Source organism: Silurus meridionalis, chromosome 29 (assembly GCF_014805685.1).
Source record: "Silurus meridionalis isolate SWU-2019-XX chromosome 29, ASM1480568v1, whole genome shotgun sequence".
In the NCBI taxonomy this organism is placed as follows: domain Eukaryota; kingdom Metazoa; phylum Chordata; class Actinopteri; order Siluriformes; family Siluridae; genus Silurus; species Silurus meridionalis.
The window spans coordinates 5250369-5272156 of NC_060912.1; the positions used below are offsets into that span (position 1 = coordinate 5250369).

Here is a 21788-nt window from a genome sequence, read left to right on the forward strand (position 1 = left end):
TAGATATTTTTGAAAATAGAACATGCTACAGACTGCAAAAATCAATAAAAAGGAAATAAAATTAACATTTGATTCTTTCTGTGCGGCTTGGTACCAAATGATCCACAGCTCGGTGCCGGTATGTGGCCCGGTTGTTGGGGACCCCTGATATCAGAATCAGAATCAGAATCAGAATCAGGTTTATTGGCCAAGTGTGTTGACACACACAAGGAATTTGGTTCCAGCTGTTTGTTACTCTCAAAAGTACAGACATAAATAAAACCTATACATGACAAAACAGACACAACAAGACAAAACAGACTATACAAGACAATACAGACAATATGAGACAGTATAGACAGTGTGGGTAATAAATAGGGATACAGACCAGTAATGTACATAAAGTGTGGGAGTGCATGGTAGTGCAAATGACAGTATTGTGTGCCAGTATGACGAGAGAGGTTACTATAAAACTTTGTACAGTATATAGAAGCAATAGTGTGTGTAACATATACAGATAATGTGATGAGTGACAGTTTTGTGTGGTACTCATAGATATGAGCATGGAATTTAATTATGGTCAGTTGTTAGTGAGGGTGATTGCTTGGGGAAAGAAACTGTTCCTGTGTCTGGCAGTCTTAGTGAACAAAGTTCTGTAGCGCCTGCCAGAAGGGAGGAGCTGAAAGATGTTGTGTCCAGGGTGTGAAGGGTCATTAATGATTTTTCCTGCCCGGTTTCTGGTTCTTGTATGGTACAAGTCCTGGAGAGTGGGCAGGGGGCACCAATGATTTTTCAGCTGTTTTAACAGTTTTCTGCAGTCTGTTTCTGTCCTGTTTTGTTGCTGCTCCAAACCAGATGGTGATTGATGAGCACAGGACAGATTCAATGACTGCAGTGTAGAACTGTATCAACAGCTCCTGTGGCAGACTGTACTTCCTTAATTGCCTTAGAAAGTACATCCTCTGCTGGGCCTTTTTCAGAATTGAGTTTATGTTTGATTCCCATTTCAGGTCTTGGGAAATGGTAGTGCCCAGAAACTTGAAGTTCTCCACAGGTGACACAGGAATGTTGGATATTGTGAGGGGGAGTAGTGTTGAAGGATGTTTCCTAAAGTCCACTATCATCTCCACAGTTTTGAGTGTGTTTAGCTCAAGGTTGTTCTGACTGCACCATAGCACCAGCTGCTTCACCTCCTGCTTATATGCAGACTCGTCACCATCTTGGATTAGTCCAATGAGCGTGGTGTCATCTGCAAATTTCAGGAGTTTGACAGTTGGGTCACTTGATATGCAGTCATTCGTATAAAGGGAGAATAGCAGTGGGGAAAGGACACACCCCTGAGGAGCACCAGTGCTGACTGTCTGAATACTGGAGGTAACACCTCCCAGTCTCACCTGTTGTTTCCTGCCTGTCAGGAAGCTGGTGATCCATTGACAGATGGCAGGGGTATAGTAAGGTTTAGGAGTTTGAGTGGAGGATTCCCGGAATTATTGTATTGAAAGCCGAACTAAAGTCAACAAACAAAATCCGGGCATATGTTCCTGGGCAGTCAAGGTGTTGCAGAATGTAGTTTAGCCCCATGTTGACTGCGTCATCCACCGATCTGTTTGCTCGGTATGCAAACTGTAGGGGATCCAGCAGCTGTTCTGTCACCTTCTTTAGATGGGCCAATACCAGCTTTTCAAAGGTCTTCATGACGACAGATGTCAGAGCGACAGGCCTGTAGTCATTCAGTCCAGTAATGGAGGGTTTCTTGGGGACTGGGATGATTGTGGAGAGTTTAAAGCAGGAGGGACCTCACACAACTCCAGTGATCTGTTGAAGATAGAGGTGAAAATAGGAGCCAGTTGGTCAGCACATGCTTTGAGACAGGAGGGGGAGACACCGTCTGGGCCGGGAGCCTTTCTTGTCTTCTGTCTCTGAAAGAGCCGATACACATCCTTTTCACAAATCGTGAGCGCAACTTGAGTGCTGGAAGGAGTTGTAAGAGAAATCCAGAGGTGTGATGGGGGCAGACATTGGGCTGGGTTGGATGAGAGGTGTGAAGATATTGTCCTCAAACCTGCAGTAGAAGGTGTTAAGGTCGTCAGCCAGGTCTTTGTTTGCTTCAGTGGGGAGGGGTGGTCTCCTGTAGTTTGTGATATTTTGCAGGCCTTTCCACACTGATGCAGGGTCGTTAGCTGAAAACCTGCTTTTCAGCTTTTCAGAGTAGCTTCTTTTGGCTATTCTGATCTCCTTTGTCAGTTGGTTCCTGGCCTGCTTGTACAGAGCTTTGTCCTCCCTCTGTATGCATCTTCCTTGGCATGTCGAAGTTTTTCAGTTTGGCTGTGAACCATGGCTTGTTGTTACTGAACTTGCAGAAGGTTTTGGTTGGCACACATGTCTTCACAAAACTGATGTAGGATGTCACAGTGTCAGTCAGCTCATCCAGGCTGTCAGTTCCAGCCTCAAAGACACTCCAATCAGTGCACTCAAAGCAGTCTTGTAGTTCCTGCTTTGCCTCACTGGTCCATCTCTTCACTGTTTTGACTACAGGCTTAACAGATTTTAGTTTCTGCCTGTATGTTGGAATAAGATGAACCAAGCAGTGATCAGAGTTCCCTAAAGCTGCCGGGGTACAGAGCGATACGAGTCCTTAAGAACGGTGTAGCAATGATCCAGTGTGTTTTTCCCTCTTGTCGGACAGTTAATATGTTGCCTGTATTTTGGAAGTTCTACTGTTAGTTTTGCTCTGTTAAAGTCTCCAAGGATAATAAAAAGAGAATCCGGATGTTTTTGCTCCAAGCCGGATATTTGGTTTGCCAGGTTTTGCAGTGCATCATTCACGTTGGCCTGAGGTGGGATGTAAACTCCGGTCAGAATGAATGAGGAAAATTCCCGCGGTGAGTAAAACGGTTTACAGTTTATTACCAGTGATTCCAAGTTTGGGCTGCAGTATTTATCCAGCACTGTGACATCTGTACACCAACGTTCGTTAATGTAGAAGCAGATTCCGCCGCCTTTCGTTTTGCCCGATAGCTCCTTTACGCGATCCGCTCGGTGTAAGTGAAAGCCCGAGAGAAGTAATCCGCTGTCCGGGATTGAGCGACTGAGCCAAGTTTCAGTAAAACAGAGAGCAGCGGAGCATGCAAAATCTTTGTTTGTTCCGTTAAGAAGAGTTAGTTCGTCCATTTTGTTCGGCAGTGAGCGGAGGTTCGCCAGGTGAATCGACGGGAGCGCAGTTCTAAATCCCCTCTGTCGCAGCTTCACTAGCGCGCCGGCGCGCTTCCCCCGCCGGTGTCTCCTCCATGTGCCATAGAGAGTGGCTGCAGCTCCAACTAAGATCTCCAAATAACTTTCTGGGTTTGTAAAAATTGTTGAAAAAGTGTCTGGAGTGAACTCCCCGATGTTAAGCAATTCTTCTTTAGTGTAAGTTATTAGGGTAGGGTAACTAAACACACAGACAGTAAACAAAAAGAAAGAGAGTACTAGAGAGAGTCGTGCCGAGGCTGCCATCCGCGGCGCCATCTTGAAGGTTTTATATAGTACAATACAATACACAGTAAAACAAAACAACTATTCCTAGGACCAAGGTGCTCCATCAGACAACATAAATTAACAAAACTACACAAATTAACTGGGACTTTACATTAAGTGCAAGTGTGAGACTTTTAGTGTCAACACAGCATTAGACAGTGAGACAGTAGACACAGTGACACTGCAGCACCGACCAGTACAGAAAGTTTTTGTTCTATATTGTAATGAATACTGTAAATGTAACACTAGAATTGTTTTAGCAGAAATTTTTGCAAAACAACAGTTTTATGCAACCAGGTTATGAGTTAGTTTATTGTTGTTTTTGTGCCAGTCCAGTCCCTTTGTATTGAGTAGTCAAATGGAGTCGACACAGTCTGGATGGGAGAATATGAATGCTTCAGTACCTTTTTGCAGACAGCAGGACGATAAACAGAGTGTGTGAGGCGTGTGTGATCAGCCTCAATGCTGTTGGCATTGCAGATGCAGTTAGTGGTGGAAATGCCTATGAATAAGTGAAGAGAAACTGCTGTATATTCAAAATGCTGGGAAAAAGCATTAACACCTGTCCTGCATTAAAAAGAAATTGTCAGCAAGAAGCTTACAGCTGCACTGTGTGATGTATCTCAGAACAGTGTAGAGTCAGTGCTATACTGTATATTAAAACAAGTGAACATTTATGTATGTTTATTATCTAATATCTAGGATTTAATGAGGATTTGAATGGCCATTTTGTAGGTGATAGCTTGGTGGTTAAGGCATTGGACAATGGCTCGGAAGGTCACAGGTTCAAATCCCATCACCACTGAGGTCTTTAACCCTCCCCAGCTCAGTTGTAAGTCACTCTAGATAAGGGCATCTGCCAAATGCCATAAATGTAAATGATTTGACATCACTCCTTCAACCCCTTAGCTGATCAAATCAAACTTTATTTGTCACATACACATACATACACGGTACGACATGCAGTGAACTTTTTTTTACGACGGTTCGGCATGAGGGAATAGGATGGGGAGAAAAATAAACCAAGATAAGGAAATAAAGTATAAAATAAAGTATAAACTATATAAAAATAAAGTATAAACTATATAAAATATAAAATATATAAAAATATATATGAGAGAAAAAAGTGTATATACATGGTATGCTTATGACAGTAAACAGTAAAACAGTAAAAATTGAAGGTGGAAATTTTTATCAGACTATTAATTGATTAGACTAATGTTGTGCTCATAACCCTTAACCTCATACACATAAACTTCATTAAATTATTTTTTTTTTTTTAAAAGCCAATCACAAATTTTCCCCAAATCAAATATATAAAGATGGTTTCTATTGCATGTGGCCTATCTGTATACAAATAAATGAACCAGTCTATTAGTCAATTGTGACAATAAATAATGCTGATCTGATACAATACAAGGTAAAAGTGAAAGCATTTCTAGATTGAACATTTACTAGGCTACCATCAGAGGTGGTGGTGCTTCTTGTGCTTTAGACTGTTGTCTTGCAGCATAACCCAGTTTCATGTGAGGGTGAGATCATCAACATTCTTCTTCAGGATTGTGTGCTAAAGAGCAGAATTCATGATTTGATTCAATAAGAGAACCACCCCACCTTATAATGACCATGTTTTACTGTTGGTATGGTTTTCTTCTTGTGGAATGTTGTAAGCTTTACATCAGACTCGTCAATCTACAAAAAATGCATGGCTTTTATAAAAGTATGGCTTGGAACGAGAATATGAAGCAAAAGGCTTCACAAATGGTCCGGATCGAAATCCTTTTTGACCCCAAAAGTGGAGGTTTGCTCATCATGTACAGTAAAACTAAATGCAGTGTATCAGCACAAACCCTTTATTCCAGCTATGAAGCATGGTGGTGGTGGAATGGTTAATGGGACACTGGGAATGGGAAACTTGTCACTGATATTATATTAAATTTAAATTTCAATCAGACTATTCTTGAGATAATTAAAGGAATGTGAACTTTTCCATGCAAAATGGAAAGAAATTAAGAAGGGGCTAATATAGATTATTGTGAGTTTTCTCATGGACATTGTCTCAGAGCAGCTTTACTAAACTTAAAAGTTGAAGATTTTTATATAACATTGATTAATTAAAAGCTGCAAAAGGTAATTCCCAAAAATAGATGTTCTTACCCTGGTCACATTAACAACAAGAACCTGAAAACTAGAAACATTCAGATCTCATACAAAATACTATATAGGAAAAAGTTTGTGGACACTTCATCAAAAGATTTGTATGTGCTTTTGAACATCCTATTCCACATTTAGTCTCCTTTTGCTGTTACAATAACCTCCACTCTTCAGGGAAGATGTTCCAATAGATTTTTTGGAATTCGGCATCCAGCCACAAGGGTGTTAGTAAAGTCAGACAATGAAGTCATTTGTATAAAGACTTTGTTTCTTTGCAGCGGTATGCAAAAGAAAAGCGAATGTTGGTGTGAGGTACCACCCAATGGCCCAACGGCCCTTATCTGGGACAACTCAACTCAACATCATCAAGACAGACTGTTCCCAAAACCTAAGATTTTTATTTTTGGTCTGTTCTACTGATATGGGACTGAGATCATATTTCTATTCACACTGAGACATTTAAACTGATGCCAAAAATGAAAATTTCATTTATAAATGAAGATATAATAACTACAGTACGCAAGTATCATCATCTTTCGGCTGCTCCTATTAGAGTTCGCCACATCGAATCATCCATCTCAATACCCCCCGTCTTCTATATCTGCCTCTTTCAAACCAACTACCTGCATGTCTTCCCTCACCACATCCATAAACCGTCTCCTTGGTCTTCCTCTTTTCCTCCTTCCTGGCAGCTCCATCCTCAGCATTCTCCTACCAATATACCCCATGTCCCTCCTCTGCACATGTCCAAACCATCTCAATCTCGCTTCTCTCACAAAACATTCTACATGCGCTGTCCCTGTAATGAACCCATTTCTAATCCTGTTCCTCCTCATCACTCCCAATGGGGGGTATTCGGTGAGTATTATCAGTGAGATGGATAAATGACATGGATAAATGAGTATTCTACTCTGTACAAAATGATCAGACATCATAAAAACGTTACACAGGGAAATCATTTTATTGTTTTATACCAATATGAACTCTTTAGAAACTCAAACATTGGAAAGAGCAAGAGGATATGAGTGCCATAAAGACTACAAATAAATCTGGGATGCCCAATTAAGCCCTGCAGCATACCAAGTAGCACTGCAGATCGGTCAGTTATCTGTCACATTTTGGTGGCTCTCATGAAGAGAAGATACAATAGCAACAGAACTGAAACACTCTTCCTCCACACCCTCCCTTTATACCACGTTTCGCAATTCTTTAAATCAATGCCATTAATATGAAATGACGAGTCAATCGATCAAGTGTCCTTCAATGTAAATGTACACAAACCCAAGAGCTTCTGTAAGACCCAACAGATTTCTACAAATGATTGGTGAAAAGTTTCTTCATACGAAGCTTGATAAACGAGGCTCATTCAGTGAACCACAAGTACAGCTGAAATTTTGGTGTTGTTTACAGAAAACAAAATATTTGCCTGTTCTCTAAAACATCTCAATGTTTAGTACTTTATTATTAGCGATAAAGCGTAACACAGAATGCCACAGTTTTTAACACACATGTCCTGTGATGTACTCGACAGCTTAGAATAAGCATCTTGTTGATAAATAACAGTTAAAGGTGCAGCTGTGAAACTTTAATAGGAGCGAATCGCAGGTGGAATGGCGGCGCAGTCTTCGGCATTCAGAGAGTCATCGATCACAGGTCTGTATTCCAGAGTGACCTTAGATGCACAGACATGCAAGAAAATGTGATGTCACAAGCCAAAAATTAAATTAAAATGCCTAATTATGCACAATAAACTTTTTACCCCAACAAGACAAATAAGAAATCTATTAAACTAATATTAAATATAGAAAATGTGTATATACTGATACCTTTCCTGTCTTGAGATCTGCGTATGAAAGTGTGTGTTTCCTCCAATGCTCTTCAAAAGGCTTCTTTTGCTGACCCTGCAGTGGCTTTGAGTAGTCATATTCATCCACACGAGTCTGTTTGAGAAGAGTGTGTCCATACACACACACACACACACACACACACACACACACACACACACACACACACACACACACACACACACACACACACACACACACACACACACACACACACACACACACACACACACACACACACACAGCATTGTTGTGTTATATGTTTTGGTCTTAAATCTGGCCATAATGTGAATCAACTAGATTAAGCTCCAGAAATTGATTGAGTAGAACTTGCTTTGAAATCTTCGCGGGCATGAGCCCCCCTGCTTTCTTTGCGAGCCTCAGCTGCGTTGATCGTCTGCACAGCATTCAGCAACAGGTTCTGCAACTCCAGAGTCTCCACGAGATCGGTGTTCCAAACAATACCTTAAACACCAGAGCAACATAAGATTTACATTAGAATGTGTTAAGTCGTCTAGCCATTGATAACAGGATCAATGTAAAGCTAAGAAATTAACTATTATAAAAAACACACCAAAATTAACTTCTATACCCTTTCAAACTTCTTGGATGGAAGGTATCAGTTCAAACTGCTAAACACACATCTAAAATGTGCTTTATTATATACTATCTATAATATGTAACATCCAGTTCCAGATGGAGTGTGACAGCCATTGTTAACATTTCCTAACAACTTTACTGAGCTAAACAGATGATTTCTTGTTGCAAGCTTGTATGGTTTTTTTTTTTTTTTTTTTTTAATTAGCTGCAGTACCGGATGAACTTGACGAACTGAGGTGATACAGCACAAGGTGATAACACCAACAGCTTCATTATTAGAAGAGACATGGCATAATTCACCCACATACTCACCAACTCTTTAAAAAAACTATTCATTCATTCAATTTAATTGTATTTTATTTGCATAATGCTTTTAACAATGGACATTGTCCCACAGCAGCTTTACAGAATTAAATAGTTTACAAAAATAGCTGAATTAATAATTCAGTCCATATAAGTTTATCCCTAATGAGCAAGCCAATCGCGAGAGTGGTGAGGAAAAACGTAGATAGTATGAGGAAGAATCCTTCAGACCAACCAGACTTCTGGGAACTCATATTCTCATCTGCATGGCACCCAGTGTCCATCACGGCTGAGTTTATCAACTAGTTACTGATAGACACTTGATGGAAAAAACTGCTCTTGTCAATTGCAATCTTAAGCCTAAGACTGTTTATATGAGTTACAGTCCAAATCCATCTGAATGGTTATTAATTTGAACTTTGCTCAGTAACTTCATGGATCTTAGACAGTCTAGTGGTCCCCCGGAACTCGCGGGGGTTACGTTCTAAGCCTTTGGACCTTTGAAGAAGTAGATGCCGAACTCGCAAACATCCCGAACCATCTAGGGACGTACCAGTGCCAATTGGATCCCACTACATGTGTGGAGTTTTGACATTGGACCTCCTGGAGTGTTTAAAGGCTCTGGCATGGAGAAGCTGGTGCTGGATCTGTGATGATCACAAATGTTGAGCTCAGTAGCTCCTACTTTTATAACCATAAAGTCTGTATCAGACTGTAGAAAGAACATTATTTATAATCTTATACTCCAGTACTCATGTTAGTTCTCACTCTCCAGTGTTCTGCATTGTTGAAAGATTTATGATCAAACTCTTGATGTCACCCAAATGAGGATGGGTTCCCCTTTTAAATCTGCTTTCTTTCAAGGTTTCTTCCTCATAACATCTAAGGGAGTTTTTACTTGCCACAGTCACCACGGCTGCTCATCAGGGATAAATGCACACCATTCACCTTAACTGTTGATTTCTGTAAAGCTGCTTTGAGACAATGTCTGTTGTGAAAAGTGCTATAGAAATAAACTTGACTAAGACAAAAATTACAAAAACCCACCAACTTTGACGCACCCCGGAGCCCCTATGGCACCTTAGTGATTTCATCTAGACATTGTGTCACTTTATATACATAAAGGTACAGTATTTAAACAAATACAGAGTTTAAAATGTTATTCCTAATGTTCCTGAACATTCGGTCCCGCTGCAGATTCCCGTGAATTTTAAGGTAATCCGCAACTTGCTGTTAGTTAGGTTCCGAATGGGAATTATCGGGGGTTGACTGTATATGCGTAAACATCTTCAGCAGCAGTGAGGGGTCTTGCCCGTAATTATTAAAACTCAATGAATCTTATGCCACTGCTTTTCTCCGTGTATTATTTCAGATCAGAAAAATTTAAAAATACGTGTACAAAATAACTAACGAGTTCATTTTAAATCACTCATTCGGACATCAACGACTGCTTTAACTTCTCAATGCCGGTAAGTACCCATGGTAGAAGCAGGATAATCCACAGCTGCCTGTGCATTACACCATTGTAATACACTCCACTTCAGACTGTGACATGGATTAATTATATACAGTGTTGTGAGATGTTACTATACAAATGACCTTAAAACACCAACCTCTGTCAAACGTCTTCACGTCGTCTAATGTCTGATACACGGCGTCCATCTTAATGCAGCCTTCCTTCAAGACGTCCCCATTACGAAACACTGCTGCATGAGACTGCATGGTCTGAGAACAAATACAGATAGATCAGAAATCTGTTACCAATTTTGAGGAATGTAATTAAATTTGGTTCACACACATACTGGCATTATAATATAATTATATAATGTAACCTGTTTCCGATAGAAAAAGATGATAGGGTGTGCATTGAAAGTGATTTTATTTTTCTGGCACCACATGACAATGATGTGGCGTCATTCACGTTTTATACAGTTAAAAAAAAATTTTTTTAATAAATTAAATTTAAAAAAACATAACAAATGGGGCATTTTAACCCGGGAGCATGATGATATTTTCGCTCGCCACCATAATAAAAAGCTAGTGTGGGTGCTGCATCTTACGGAGGTTTTTAGAGTGCCATCTTGGAGACTAAGCGTGGAAATTGAGTGTTTCATTTAAAAAAGAAAAAAGCGAGAGAAAAAAAGAACTTCAATTCAAACCCTATCATGAAAATCACTTAGCTTTGCTCAGAGAGTCATTTACAAAAGTGAGGGTGAGGAGATGGAGAGTTTATTTTTGTGGCTAAAAATCCACAAAACTCATGATAGTACAAATCTCATCATGATAGTATCAGACCCAGGGGTCAGTAAATAAAATAAAAAAACTGAGAAAAAGTCTATAACCTTAAAGTTTATGTTAAAAGTTATTGAACACATTCCATTTTTTGTGCAAATATGAAACCACAGGCAAATTGATATCTTCATTTCAAACTTTTCTTGAGAATTGTGGCTTTAAACATAAAACACATAACACCCATGTATTAACACTCGAGTACATTTAAAGTCAAATACTTTTGTACCTTCTGCATGTTGAGCCTGATCTCAGAAGTTCTTGTAGAGCCATCAGCGAAGCGGATTTTATCCAGGTTAGCAACGGATTCCTCTCCTGCATTAGGCTTCAGGGGTTCAAGCTTCTCTCCTGTTTTAGCAAAATAAGAATACATTTCCTGAATGGTTCCACTGATAGCAACCTATTTTTCCCCAGTCAACCTGGGTGTAAACCAGTATAAACCTTTCATGCTACTGTATTGGCGTAACATGACATGATAGTAAACGTGTAAAATGTTACTGCTTAACCTGGTGTGTTGTTTTCAGCAATGGTAAGAGCACAAGCACGGCCAAACACCACGAGATCCAGCAGCGAGTTGGCACCCAGGCGGTTGGCACCGTGTACAGAGGCACAGCCAGATTCACCGCAGGCATACAACCCAGGCACTACTTTATCCTCACCATCCTTATGAGTGATGACCTATGCAGAAAACAAAATATTTACATATTACTCTGTCTTAGCATTACAATATTTTGTACAATTATATTGATTGGTTTGTACTGATATGTTCAAAAATAAAGGCAAACGAGATATTTGCTGGCTGTCTTGCCATGCTGCTTGCTAAATTAACAAATCATAAGTATCATCTATGCGTGGAATCAACTTTTAACATTGTAAATTGTGACAAAGCAACTTTACAAAAATCTGTATATTAAAATAAAATAAAAAAAATTTATCCATTATGAACAACATAACACAAGCAGGAAACCAAGAGAAACCCGATTCTTACAGTTCAGTGCCTGGATTCAGTGAATCAACTAATTGTAGAATTGTTTTCAATGTGAAACGAGAGCAGGCTTGAAACTTGACACAATGTTATTAACAGCCTAAATCTTAAAAACTTTGAGGATGGCTTAGGACTGCAGTTTGCATGAACAGTTCTAGGTGCCACCAGATGAGGATGAGTTCCATTTTGAGTTTGGTTCCTCTCAACGTTTCTTCCTCATACCTTCGCCACTGGTTCGCTCACTAGGAATACATTTAAAAGGAACAAACATGTAGATACTAAACTTGTACAATCCAACTGTATAACTTATCTTTGTAAAGAGGTAAGTTTACTTCAAGACCTCTGTTCTGGCACAGAGGTGGTGGAATGAACGTCCCCTAGATGTCCAATCAGCATAGTCACTGGCTATCTTTAAGCAACAGGTGAAACCCTACCTAATCCTGAAACACCTAAACTAGCACTTTTCCCGGTTTGCTTTGTCTTTGAAAATAAATCCTAATATGTAGGCTGATGGTATCTTAAGTTTGTAATCTAGTGAACCGGGGTTGATTTATTCATTGATAGAGACTTAAAGCACTTTTGTACGTCTCTCTGGACCAGGGGGTCTGCTAAATGCCATAAATGTAGTTAATTTACCGTAATTTCCAGACTATTAAGCGCACCCAAATATAAGACGCACCCACTGAATTGTACAAAGATTTTTATTTTGAACATAAATACGCCGCACCTGTCTATAAGCCGCAGGTGTCTACACTGAAACTAATGACCTTTACCCAGGCTTGAATGAAAGACAGTGTCTGTTACACGACTTTTATCCAAACAGTAGCCTACCAAGAAAGTCATTGTTGTCTTCCTCCTTCCTTTCACAACAATTTCTCTCGGGAGTTTTTCTTTTGGCATCATCGTGCGTTTAAAAATCACCATCGGTGAAGCTTTTCTCCCAATGCCGTGCAGCTCAGAACACAGGTGAAGTGCGGTTTTCATGCCCGGTTGTTTTCAGCGTGACGAATGATTCGCATTTTCTGTAGACAGTCCGAGTGAGCGGCAGTTCAAACGTCAGAGGAACCTCATCTGTATTTATGATGTGGTGCGGCCCGATTCAGTGGGAGTGCATCCAAATTAATATAAAGAGTTTCATTGGTTCACCTGAACTCGTTCGGCAATTTCATTGGTCTAATGTTATAGGGTTCAGTTTTTTGGCTTGAAGCTTGTTAAACCGGGAAAACCCCCGGAAAAATCCATAAATTAGCCGCTTCGTTGTTTAAGCCACGGGTTTCAAAGCGTGAGGAAAAGGTAGCGGCTTATAGTCTGGAAAATACGGTAATTTACAAGCCGTGTTTTGAATACAGGAAAACTTTTTCTTATTAACTAATCATTCATTTGTTGATTTATGTTCAGTCAAAAGATAAATTATGATTTCAATCGATAAATTGGATAAAAGTACAATAAATAAAAGTACATAGAATGATTTCGAATAAAACATCGGTTAAGTTAGGACTCGAAAAGAATACACAACCTCAATATAACAAGAAATACAGGCACCTGTCCCTTGTAGTTGGTGGGGATGCCTCCCATGTTGTAGTGAACCGTGGGTAGGACAGGAATTGGTTCTTTGGTGACGTCCACTCCGGCGAATATCATGGCAGTTTCAGAGATTCCTGGCAGACGGGAAGCCAGCTGCAGAGGTGGGAGATGGTGGAGCTGGAGGTACACGTGGTCTTTCTCTGGGCCAACACCTCTTAATCATGGAGGGCACAGTGTCAATTTATTACTAAATCCACTCCATCCAGTTTACAAAAAACACCTGCACATTCATAGCTGGGTGATATTTATTTTTAAACAATATTTCTAAATAATATTTTACAGTTTAACTTTCAGTTTTCTATTTTACTGCTGTTTTGTGGAGTTTTTTTATCTAAACGTATGCAGTACATCATAAAACCGTCCTCAAGTGTCAGAAGATAATGACTCCCCGACCTTATCCATCTTTATCCCTTTTGCTTTATTACCCCTGCCAAAATCTGTGTGTATGTGTGTGTTTGGGAAAACCCACACCTTCCTTCACGGATTTCGATAGTCATGGAGCGTGAAACCACATCCCTGGAGGCCAGATCTTTAGCGTTGGGAGCATAGCGTTCCATAAACCTCTCACCCTCGCTGTTAATCAGGATTCCACCTTCACCTCGACATCCCTCTGTGATCAGACAGCCAGCTCCGTAGATGCCTGACAGACATTTTACATGGCACAATAAAAGAAATATCTACACCGTATACATATATTTATGCATGTGTGATTATTTATGGAAAAACTGAAACAAATACATATCAGATGTGTTCAAAACAAATGAAAATGAAGAGATTTTGTATGTGGCATCGCCATAAATATTAATCAGAGATTAATCTCAATTACAAGAAAATGTAATTACTCTCCGTTTATGTTTCTGCATTTCAGCCATATAGTAATGCATGTGGTTGAGCTATTAAATTAGATTAGACAAGGACTAAGCCTATACAATTTTAAACCATTTCATTAACAAATATGTATTTTACAATGTTAACATTTTGATTTAAAAAGATGTTACACCATTGAAGATTTTTTGTAAAATTAAGTCTCTCTTTATTGGTAATTTAATGAAAAATATATGATACTGACCTGTGGGGTGAAACTGAACGAACTCCAGGTCCTGGCATGGCAGGCCGGCACGCGTCACCATGGCAGTACCATCTCCTGTACTGGTGTGAGCTGATGTGCAGCTGAAATAAGTGCGTCCGTACCCACTGTAGAGAAGTGTGCTTTTAGTGTATATAACAACATGCAGGTTTGAAAACTTTAAAGTGCTGTATCAAGAGATGCCTCTGCAAAGATGTTTGACCATCACCATTTTTAGATTGACTTAAAAAAACATTTATATGATAATTGCACATAACTTGGACAAACATTTAACCGCTACACATGTCTGCAACACTGCTGGTAGTTTGGATGACTGAATATGTGAGATGATGATGCAATGGGAAAATCCAGACATGGGCATGTTGGGGGTTGGAGAGAAAAACTGATTGCTGTCTGTCCTGAATTGCAAATTAAATAAAGGTGAAATAATTGCGAAACTTAATGACAATAACAAAAAAATGTTAACAATAACACTTTCCCTAAGCAGAAATGGCATAGTTCACATCCACCTGATGTGGACTGCACTACGTTCAGTTATAAAACACTTCAGACTTTTTTTTTTTTTTTTTTTCTTAAAGAGGATTAGGGATTGAGTATCTAAAACGCACCACAGCTCAAATGTAGCATGTTCCTTGAGATTCAGGCTCTCCAAAAAATTGTCTAAAGTCAAAAAGTGTATTTTTTCTTACCCTGTGGCAATTACTGTGTTTTTGGCCCTGAAGCGGTGAATAGAACCGTCTTCCATGCACAAGGCGATGACTCCTACGCATTTCCCTTCGTCCATCAGTAGGTCCAGGGCAAAATACTCCACAAAATAGCTTGTGTCATACCTCAGAGACTGGCAGAGGGAGAATACAGAGTTAATAAAAACGTAACTTCCTGAAAGTAGTAGTGATTTGAGTAGGTACTGTGACCCACCCGTCCATAGAGCGTGTGTAGAAGAGAGTGACCCGTCCTGTCAGCCACGCAGCAGCACCTGTGGGCTTGGCCGCCTTTACCAAACTTCAAACTCTGACCTCCAAACGCACGCTGGTAGACTTTTCCATCCTCTGTACGGCTAAATGGCATACCAAAGTTTTCCAACTAGAGATAGATAGAGAGTGAGTGAGAGAGAAAGAGAGCGAGAGAGAGAGAGAGAGCGAGGGAGAGAGAGAGAAAGAGATTGAGAGAAAGATGAATGAATAACATGCTGAGGATTTAGGAGCAGGAACTGGCAGATAAACCCCTCAAGACAAACAAGGGACATATTTTCCAAAAACTTTTTTCCAATTTTCCCAGAAGTGAGAAAGGTAACAAGGCAGGATGATTTAAAAAATAAATATGATTTTTTGAATACATGTGCTTTTCTTCCTCACCTCCACTACAGCAGCAGGAGCCTGTTCAGTCATGTAGTGAATGGCATCCTGGTCCCCCAACCAATCGGATCCTTTTACTGTGTCGTAAAAGTGCCAGCGCCAATCATCTTCCTCCATGTTACCAAGTGCTGCGTTGATCCCGCCCTAAAGAAAAAAGTGCCAAAACATTAAATACATAGAAAATCTGAATAATGATTCTGTTCCAGAATCAGCCTTGCAAGCAAAGTCAAATGTTCAGCCTTCTTACAACCTAGCTCATCTCTGTATTTCATTGTGAATTGCAAGCTGGCCTTCTGATACTTAGTGCTGACTTGTTTTGGGGTTTTTCTTCACAATATATTTGTCATCGGCTGCTGTTGTTTTTCTTGGCTGACCTTTTAGTTGTCTGGTTGTTATGACACAAACAATTTCTTTCTTTTTAGGACGTTCCAAATTCTTGTACTGGCTATACCAACGCTTGTGCAATTGCTAAATTTGACAAGGTGGTTTGTCCATTTTGAGAACAAAAGCTTCAGAAGTGAAACTCAGGGCTTCACCTGGGCAAGGTGAAAGTCTGATCGATCATCTCGCCCATCTTTTCTTCTCAAACGTGAATGTCTTCAGTGTAAAAAAAAAACCAGAAAACTGATATTGCTACTCTTAAACTTTTGGAAGGACATTGTAGATTCCACATATATTCGTTCACTGGGTAAAAAAATTTCTGAGATTTCCAAAGAACGCAAGTTGCTGATATTAAACCGAAAACTGCAGGTGTAAATAGGTTTCTTTGTACCTGTGCAGCCACTGTGTGAGAGCGCGTAGGGAACAGTTTGGTAATGCATGCTGTATTGAAACCGGCTTCAGACAACCCAAAAGCAGCCCGAAGTCCAGCGCCACCTGCTCCCACCACAACAGCATCAAACTCATGATCTACCACCGGATAATGTGTAGATATCTGGGAATAAACACATGTACACAACAATCAATTCTACTTTCAGATGTGACTTAGAATACAGGTTCACATTAATGCGGATCGATCTTAAGCTTTTGTTTCAAAACGTTTCACTTTTTTGATTCAACGTAGCGATGTCAAGGAAAAGCAGCTAGCTTTTTAAACGGACACACAGTTAGAATTGTTGTTGCCTGTTGCTAAGCCTGAGAACATGAAGTCACTGAGTGTGACAAATGTGACTAAAAACATGTCACTGTTTTTAAATATCTCTGTTCAGTCCACACTACAAAAGCAAAACATAAAGACGTTCTCAAACCTGTCCACTCGAGACAGCATTTTGGAATACAGCTTAGTTTTTGCTGCACAATTAAATAAAACACCATCTCAGTATGGAGGGATGTAGAGAAAAGATAAGCATTAGCAAATTTACTTGGACATAGCTTTAACACAGACAAAGAACAAACTAGCCTTGTTGGAACACGTTATTTTTTTGCAAAAATTCTGTACTCTGGGGTACTTTACTTATTTTACAACCCAGGACATATGTTGCAAATGACCAGACATTATTGGGTTGAAGATGAATAATCTGTGATTAATATTCACAAATTGTGAAACCTTATGCAGTGTTTAGCAGCAAGTTGTAAGGATTTTTCAATCACTTAGCTTCAAAAAATATCAATACTATCAACACTGATCAACAAAATCAGGTTGTACAAAGAACACCATCCCCTCATCTTTCGGTGTCTACTTTACACAGAAAAAACACAATAATAATAATATTAAAAAAACTCATCAACTGACAAATGAGCCCAGAAAGATTGGTAGTGATCTGACAATTCATTGTAATATGACTAGTTAAGAGCTAGTTAGTTACTAATTTTTATTGATCCATTAATGAATTAAAAAATATATATATATCTGTACTTGGCATGTAGTTTTTAATAAATCAGTTACAGTGTAATAATAAGCTCATAACTGGGTCATCCTCAAAGTTGAAAACAGATCAGCAAAGAACTTACAGCGTCTGAGAGCTTCGCTCCACCTCTTTTGCCATAAATGGAGAAATGAAGCTTCCGGAGGCTAGCTGGGCAACCGGCGGGCAACTGGGTGAAAAGATCAGAAAAGCATTTGAGTAATAATTTTATAATTATTATAAAATAATAATTTTGAAAAGACTTTAACACAAAACGTGAGAAAAAGGTGGTTGAGCAGAAAAAAAAAAATTATATACACTATAATACACATTGATAATCACTATCTATCTATCTCTCTATCTCTCTCTCTCTCTCATATATATATATATATATATATATATATATATATATATATATACACACACACACACACACACACACACACACATACACATACACACACACAGTGCCCTCCACAATTATTGGCACCCCTGTTTAAGATGTGGTCGTGGACTTCAAAAAATTCTCCTTTTTTAAAACAACATAGAACCCAAATGCAAAAAAAGAGAAAAATCCAACCTTTTATTTAAGTACATTACTTTGGTGGTAAAAAAAAAAAAAAAAAAAAAATCACATTTAGAAAAAATGAGAGAGAGAGGGATTTTTGACCATTCTTCTTTGCACAATCTTTCTAGATCATCCAGTGTCCTGGGTCCTCTCTTATGCACTCTTCTCTTTAGCTCGCCCCACAGGTTTTCGATTGGGTTGAGGTCTGGGGACTGAGATGGCCATGGGAGGACCTTGAGTTTGTGACTGCTGAACCACTTTTGTGTAGATTTTGCCACATGTTTTGGATCATTATCCTGCTGAAAGACCCAATGACGACCCATCTTCAGCTTTCTGGCAGAGGCCATCAGGTTTTTATTTAAAATATCCTGGTACTTCAAAGCGTTCATAATGCCATGCACCCTAACAAGGTTCCCAGGGCCTTTGGAAGAGAAACAGGCCCACAGCATCACAGATCCTCCACCATACTTCACGGTGGGCATGAGGTGCTTTTCGGCATACTCATCTTTTGTTTTACGCCAGACCCACTTAGAGTGTTTGTTGCCAAAAAGCTCAATCTTAGTCTCATCTGACCAAAGCACACGATCCCAGTTGAAGTCCCAGTACCGCTTAGCAAACTCCAGGCGTTTACGTTTGTGAGTGTTAGTGAGAAAAGGCTTTTCCTTGCATGCCTCCCAAACAGCTTGTTGGCATGTAGAGGCGTCTGATGGTTGTTTTGGAGACTCTGTGACCCCAAGATGCCACTCTTTGATGCAATTCTGTGACGGTGAGCTTGGGAAATTTTTTTACTTCTCTTACCATCCTCCTCACTGTGCGTTGTGGCAAGATAAACTTGGGACCTCTTCCAGCCTTGTTTGTCACTGTTCCAGTTGTTTTAAACTTCTTAATGATTCCTCTGACTGTAGATACCGGCAAGTTAAGGCGAGTGGCTATTTTCTTGTAGCCATTGCCTGACTTATGAAGGTCGACACACATCTGCCTTACTTGAATGGTGTGTTCTCTTGTCTTTGCCATGTTGACAAATGGGTAAGAGAATTAGGCCTCTGTGTCACGTCATATTTATACCCCAGGAAACAGGAAATCATGAATTACTAATTAAAAGTCCCTAGATACCCTGACCAACCTTAGCAACTACAGAAAATATATATAAAAAAAAAAACAATTAAATTTTTCAGAGGAATTGTTAGGGGTGCCAATAATTGTGGGACACATGATTTCAAGTTTTTTTTTCTAAATGTATGATTTTTTACCACCAAAGTTATGTACTTAAATGAAAGGTTGGATTTTCTCTTTTTGCATTTGGGTTCTATGTTGTTTTAAAAAAGGAGAATTTTTAGAAGTCCACGACCACATCTTAAACAGGGTGCCAATAATTGTGGAGGGCACTGTATATATATATATATATATATATATATATATATATATATATATATATATATATATATACATATATATATAGAAAGAGAGAGAGAGAGAGAGAGAGAGAGAGGGGCAAAGTTTGTCTCAAGATATCAGTGTCTGTAAACGCTGTTTGCCGTATCACCCACAAATGCAGGTTAAAGCTCTATCGTCAAAGAAGAAGCAATATGTGAACAAGATCCAATGCCACCGCCTGGCCAAAGCCAGTTTAAAATTGACTGAAGGAAAATGTAAAATTGTTGTGTGAATTGAAATTAATTTTTACCAGTTTAAAAGTCTGCGTTTCTGATCATACGGGGGTGCATTAATGACCGAAATGGACACCTTTCACATCTGGAAAGGCACCATTAATACTGAAAGGCTTAGGGTTAAGCAACAATAGCTTCTATCTGAATGACATTTCTTTTCAGGGAAGGCCTTGCATATTTCAGCAAGACAATCCTAACTGAATACTGCATCTATTACAACAGCATGGCTTTCTAGCAGAAGTGTCTGGGTGCTGAAATAGCCTGCCTGCAAGCCACAACGTTACCATTTAAAACATTTAAAAATGAGTAATGAAAGGAAAAATACAAAAAAGGACTGTTGAGCAACTAAAATTCTGTATCGGACATAAATTCAACTAAAATTTCAGCAAATGGTCTCCTCGGTTTTCAGATGTATAAGTACTGTTATTAAAAGAAGGGGGGATGCAGCACTGTATGAAACATGGCCCTGTCCCAACTTTTTGTTACGTGTTCCAGCCATCAAATTGATTCGTCACCTTATCTTTTCTTATAATAGGAGATTTCCTCAGTTTAAATCTTTGATATGTTTTCTATGTTCTACTGTAAATATGAAACCTAAAAAAGGTTTCATAGATTCATACATTTACAAATGTAAAGATTTTATTATAGTTTTTAAAATAATATGCAACATGCTTACTTAAGACTGACCAATGGTGCCTTATCTTTCAGGCATGGACAAAATGAGGAAATAAAAACCTCTTTGTATCTGGGGGAAAATGACCAGCCTGTTAATACCATTAACTGTTTATTTTAAACTGTCGTAAAATGTAAATTAAATTATAGTGAATTCAGTTTCAATTACAAAACAGAACCCGGATCCAAGTGTATATATTGAAAATAAATAATGTGGAAAATGATCCGAAGAGATCAGCAAGCCTGTCTTGCTTCACACTCACACACACACACACACACACACACACACACACACACAGTGATCACATCCTCCTTTATTTCTGAAAGGAATTTTGGTGTGCAGCTCTTGGCCTGCTTCTGTACGAGTTTATACACTGCACTGACACGACAAAAAAAAAAGACAGAAACAGACTAATGGAAAAATTATCGGTCGTATCTATATAATAAGAGATCTGTAATCTGAATATGGAAAAAGCATATACTGTACATCACTCACTCTCTCTCTCTCTCTCTCTCTCTCTCTCTCTCACTCTCTCTTTCTCACACACACACACACACACACAAGCATCTGAATGAAGAAATGAAACACAGTCAAGAAACTTTCTTACAAAATATATACAGTAATTGATCATAAAGACTCTGCTCGTCTGGATTGACCTACACAGTTCTGTAGTTATCTAACACTGCACAAGCACTGACCCTGAGACAGAAAAGGACAAACTCACTGATTACTGGACTGAAGATTAATTAAGCATCCGCGTGTAATAAAGACTTCCACGCCATTATACAAGCCATCACACTGACATTATTCCATCACTTACCGAGTTTGATAATAAAACCTTTTTTCCGAGGACACGGGAAGTTGCCAAGAGCGCCGCCATGTTGGATCTGATATCGCCGTCTACGTCTTCTTCCTCATAACATGCGTCTTCTTCTGCCTTTAGCACACTGACAAATCATATTATCGCCACCTACAGGACAGATGGGTTTAATAAAAGCAGTACATTTGGGAATTAGAGCAATTTCGCATGTCTATACAGCAGGGGTTTTCAACTGGTTCTGGGAAGGGAGGGGATACGCCTTACCTGTTAGTGGGATTTCTGGGCGCGGTGACTTCCACACAATCTGTCTATTCGTGGTGATATAGTGGTACATAGTGACAGCATTATATCATTCTCTGGTTCTAGCCTTGCCCTGTACTTGTTCTTTAGATATGCCAGTGTGGAAAAACTGCTTTTACAAAGGTATGTAGTTGGAAAGGGTAAAAGACACCTCAATGCTTTTACTGTAAGCTCTGGAAATTCTGTCTGGCAACTTATCCAGAACTTCATAAGGGGTTGT

At 39.3% G+C, this 21788-nt stretch overlaps 1 protein-coding gene across 1 annotated transcript; it reads right to left on the minus strand.

The window, feature by feature from the left end:
• Window positions 1–6591: 6591 nt before the first annotated feature.
• Window positions 6592–21412, minus strand: sdha (succinate dehydrogenase complex, subunit A, flavoprotein (Fp)). The gene is made up of 15 exons (XM_046844431.1): window positions 21269–21412; window positions 17647–17730; window positions 16469–16630; window positions 15697–15840; window positions 15260–15424; window positions 15031–15179; window positions 14324–14448; window positions 13726–13894; window positions 13213–13408; window positions 11192–11363; window positions 10915–11033; window positions 10010–10121; window positions 7828–7958; window positions 7476–7589; window positions 6592–7321 (listed from the first exon to the last, which is right to left on the minus strand). The coding sequence occupies exons 1-15, from the start codon at window positions 21326–21328 to the stop codon at window positions 7235–7237; spliced, it is 1989 nt and encodes a 662-aa protein (XP_046700387.1). The 5' UTR covers window positions 21329–21412; the 3' UTR covers window positions 6592–7234.
• Between the last annotated feature and the right edge of the window lie 376 nt (window positions 21413–21788).

Coding starts and splice junctions, on each gene's coding strand:
- sdha (XM_046844431.1), bottom strand. CDS start 21,328: ATGGCGGCGCTCTTGGCAACTTCCCGTGTCCTCGGAAAAAAGGTTTTA. Junction 13,409..13,725: donor ATCGAAATCCGTGAAGGAAG/GTGTGGGTTTTC, acceptor TCCATGATTAAG/AGGTGTTGGCCCAGAGAAAG. Junction 7,590..7,827: donor ATGCCCGCGAAGATTTCAAA/GCAAGTTCTACT, acceptor CTTCTCAAACAG/ACTCGTGTGGATGAATATGA.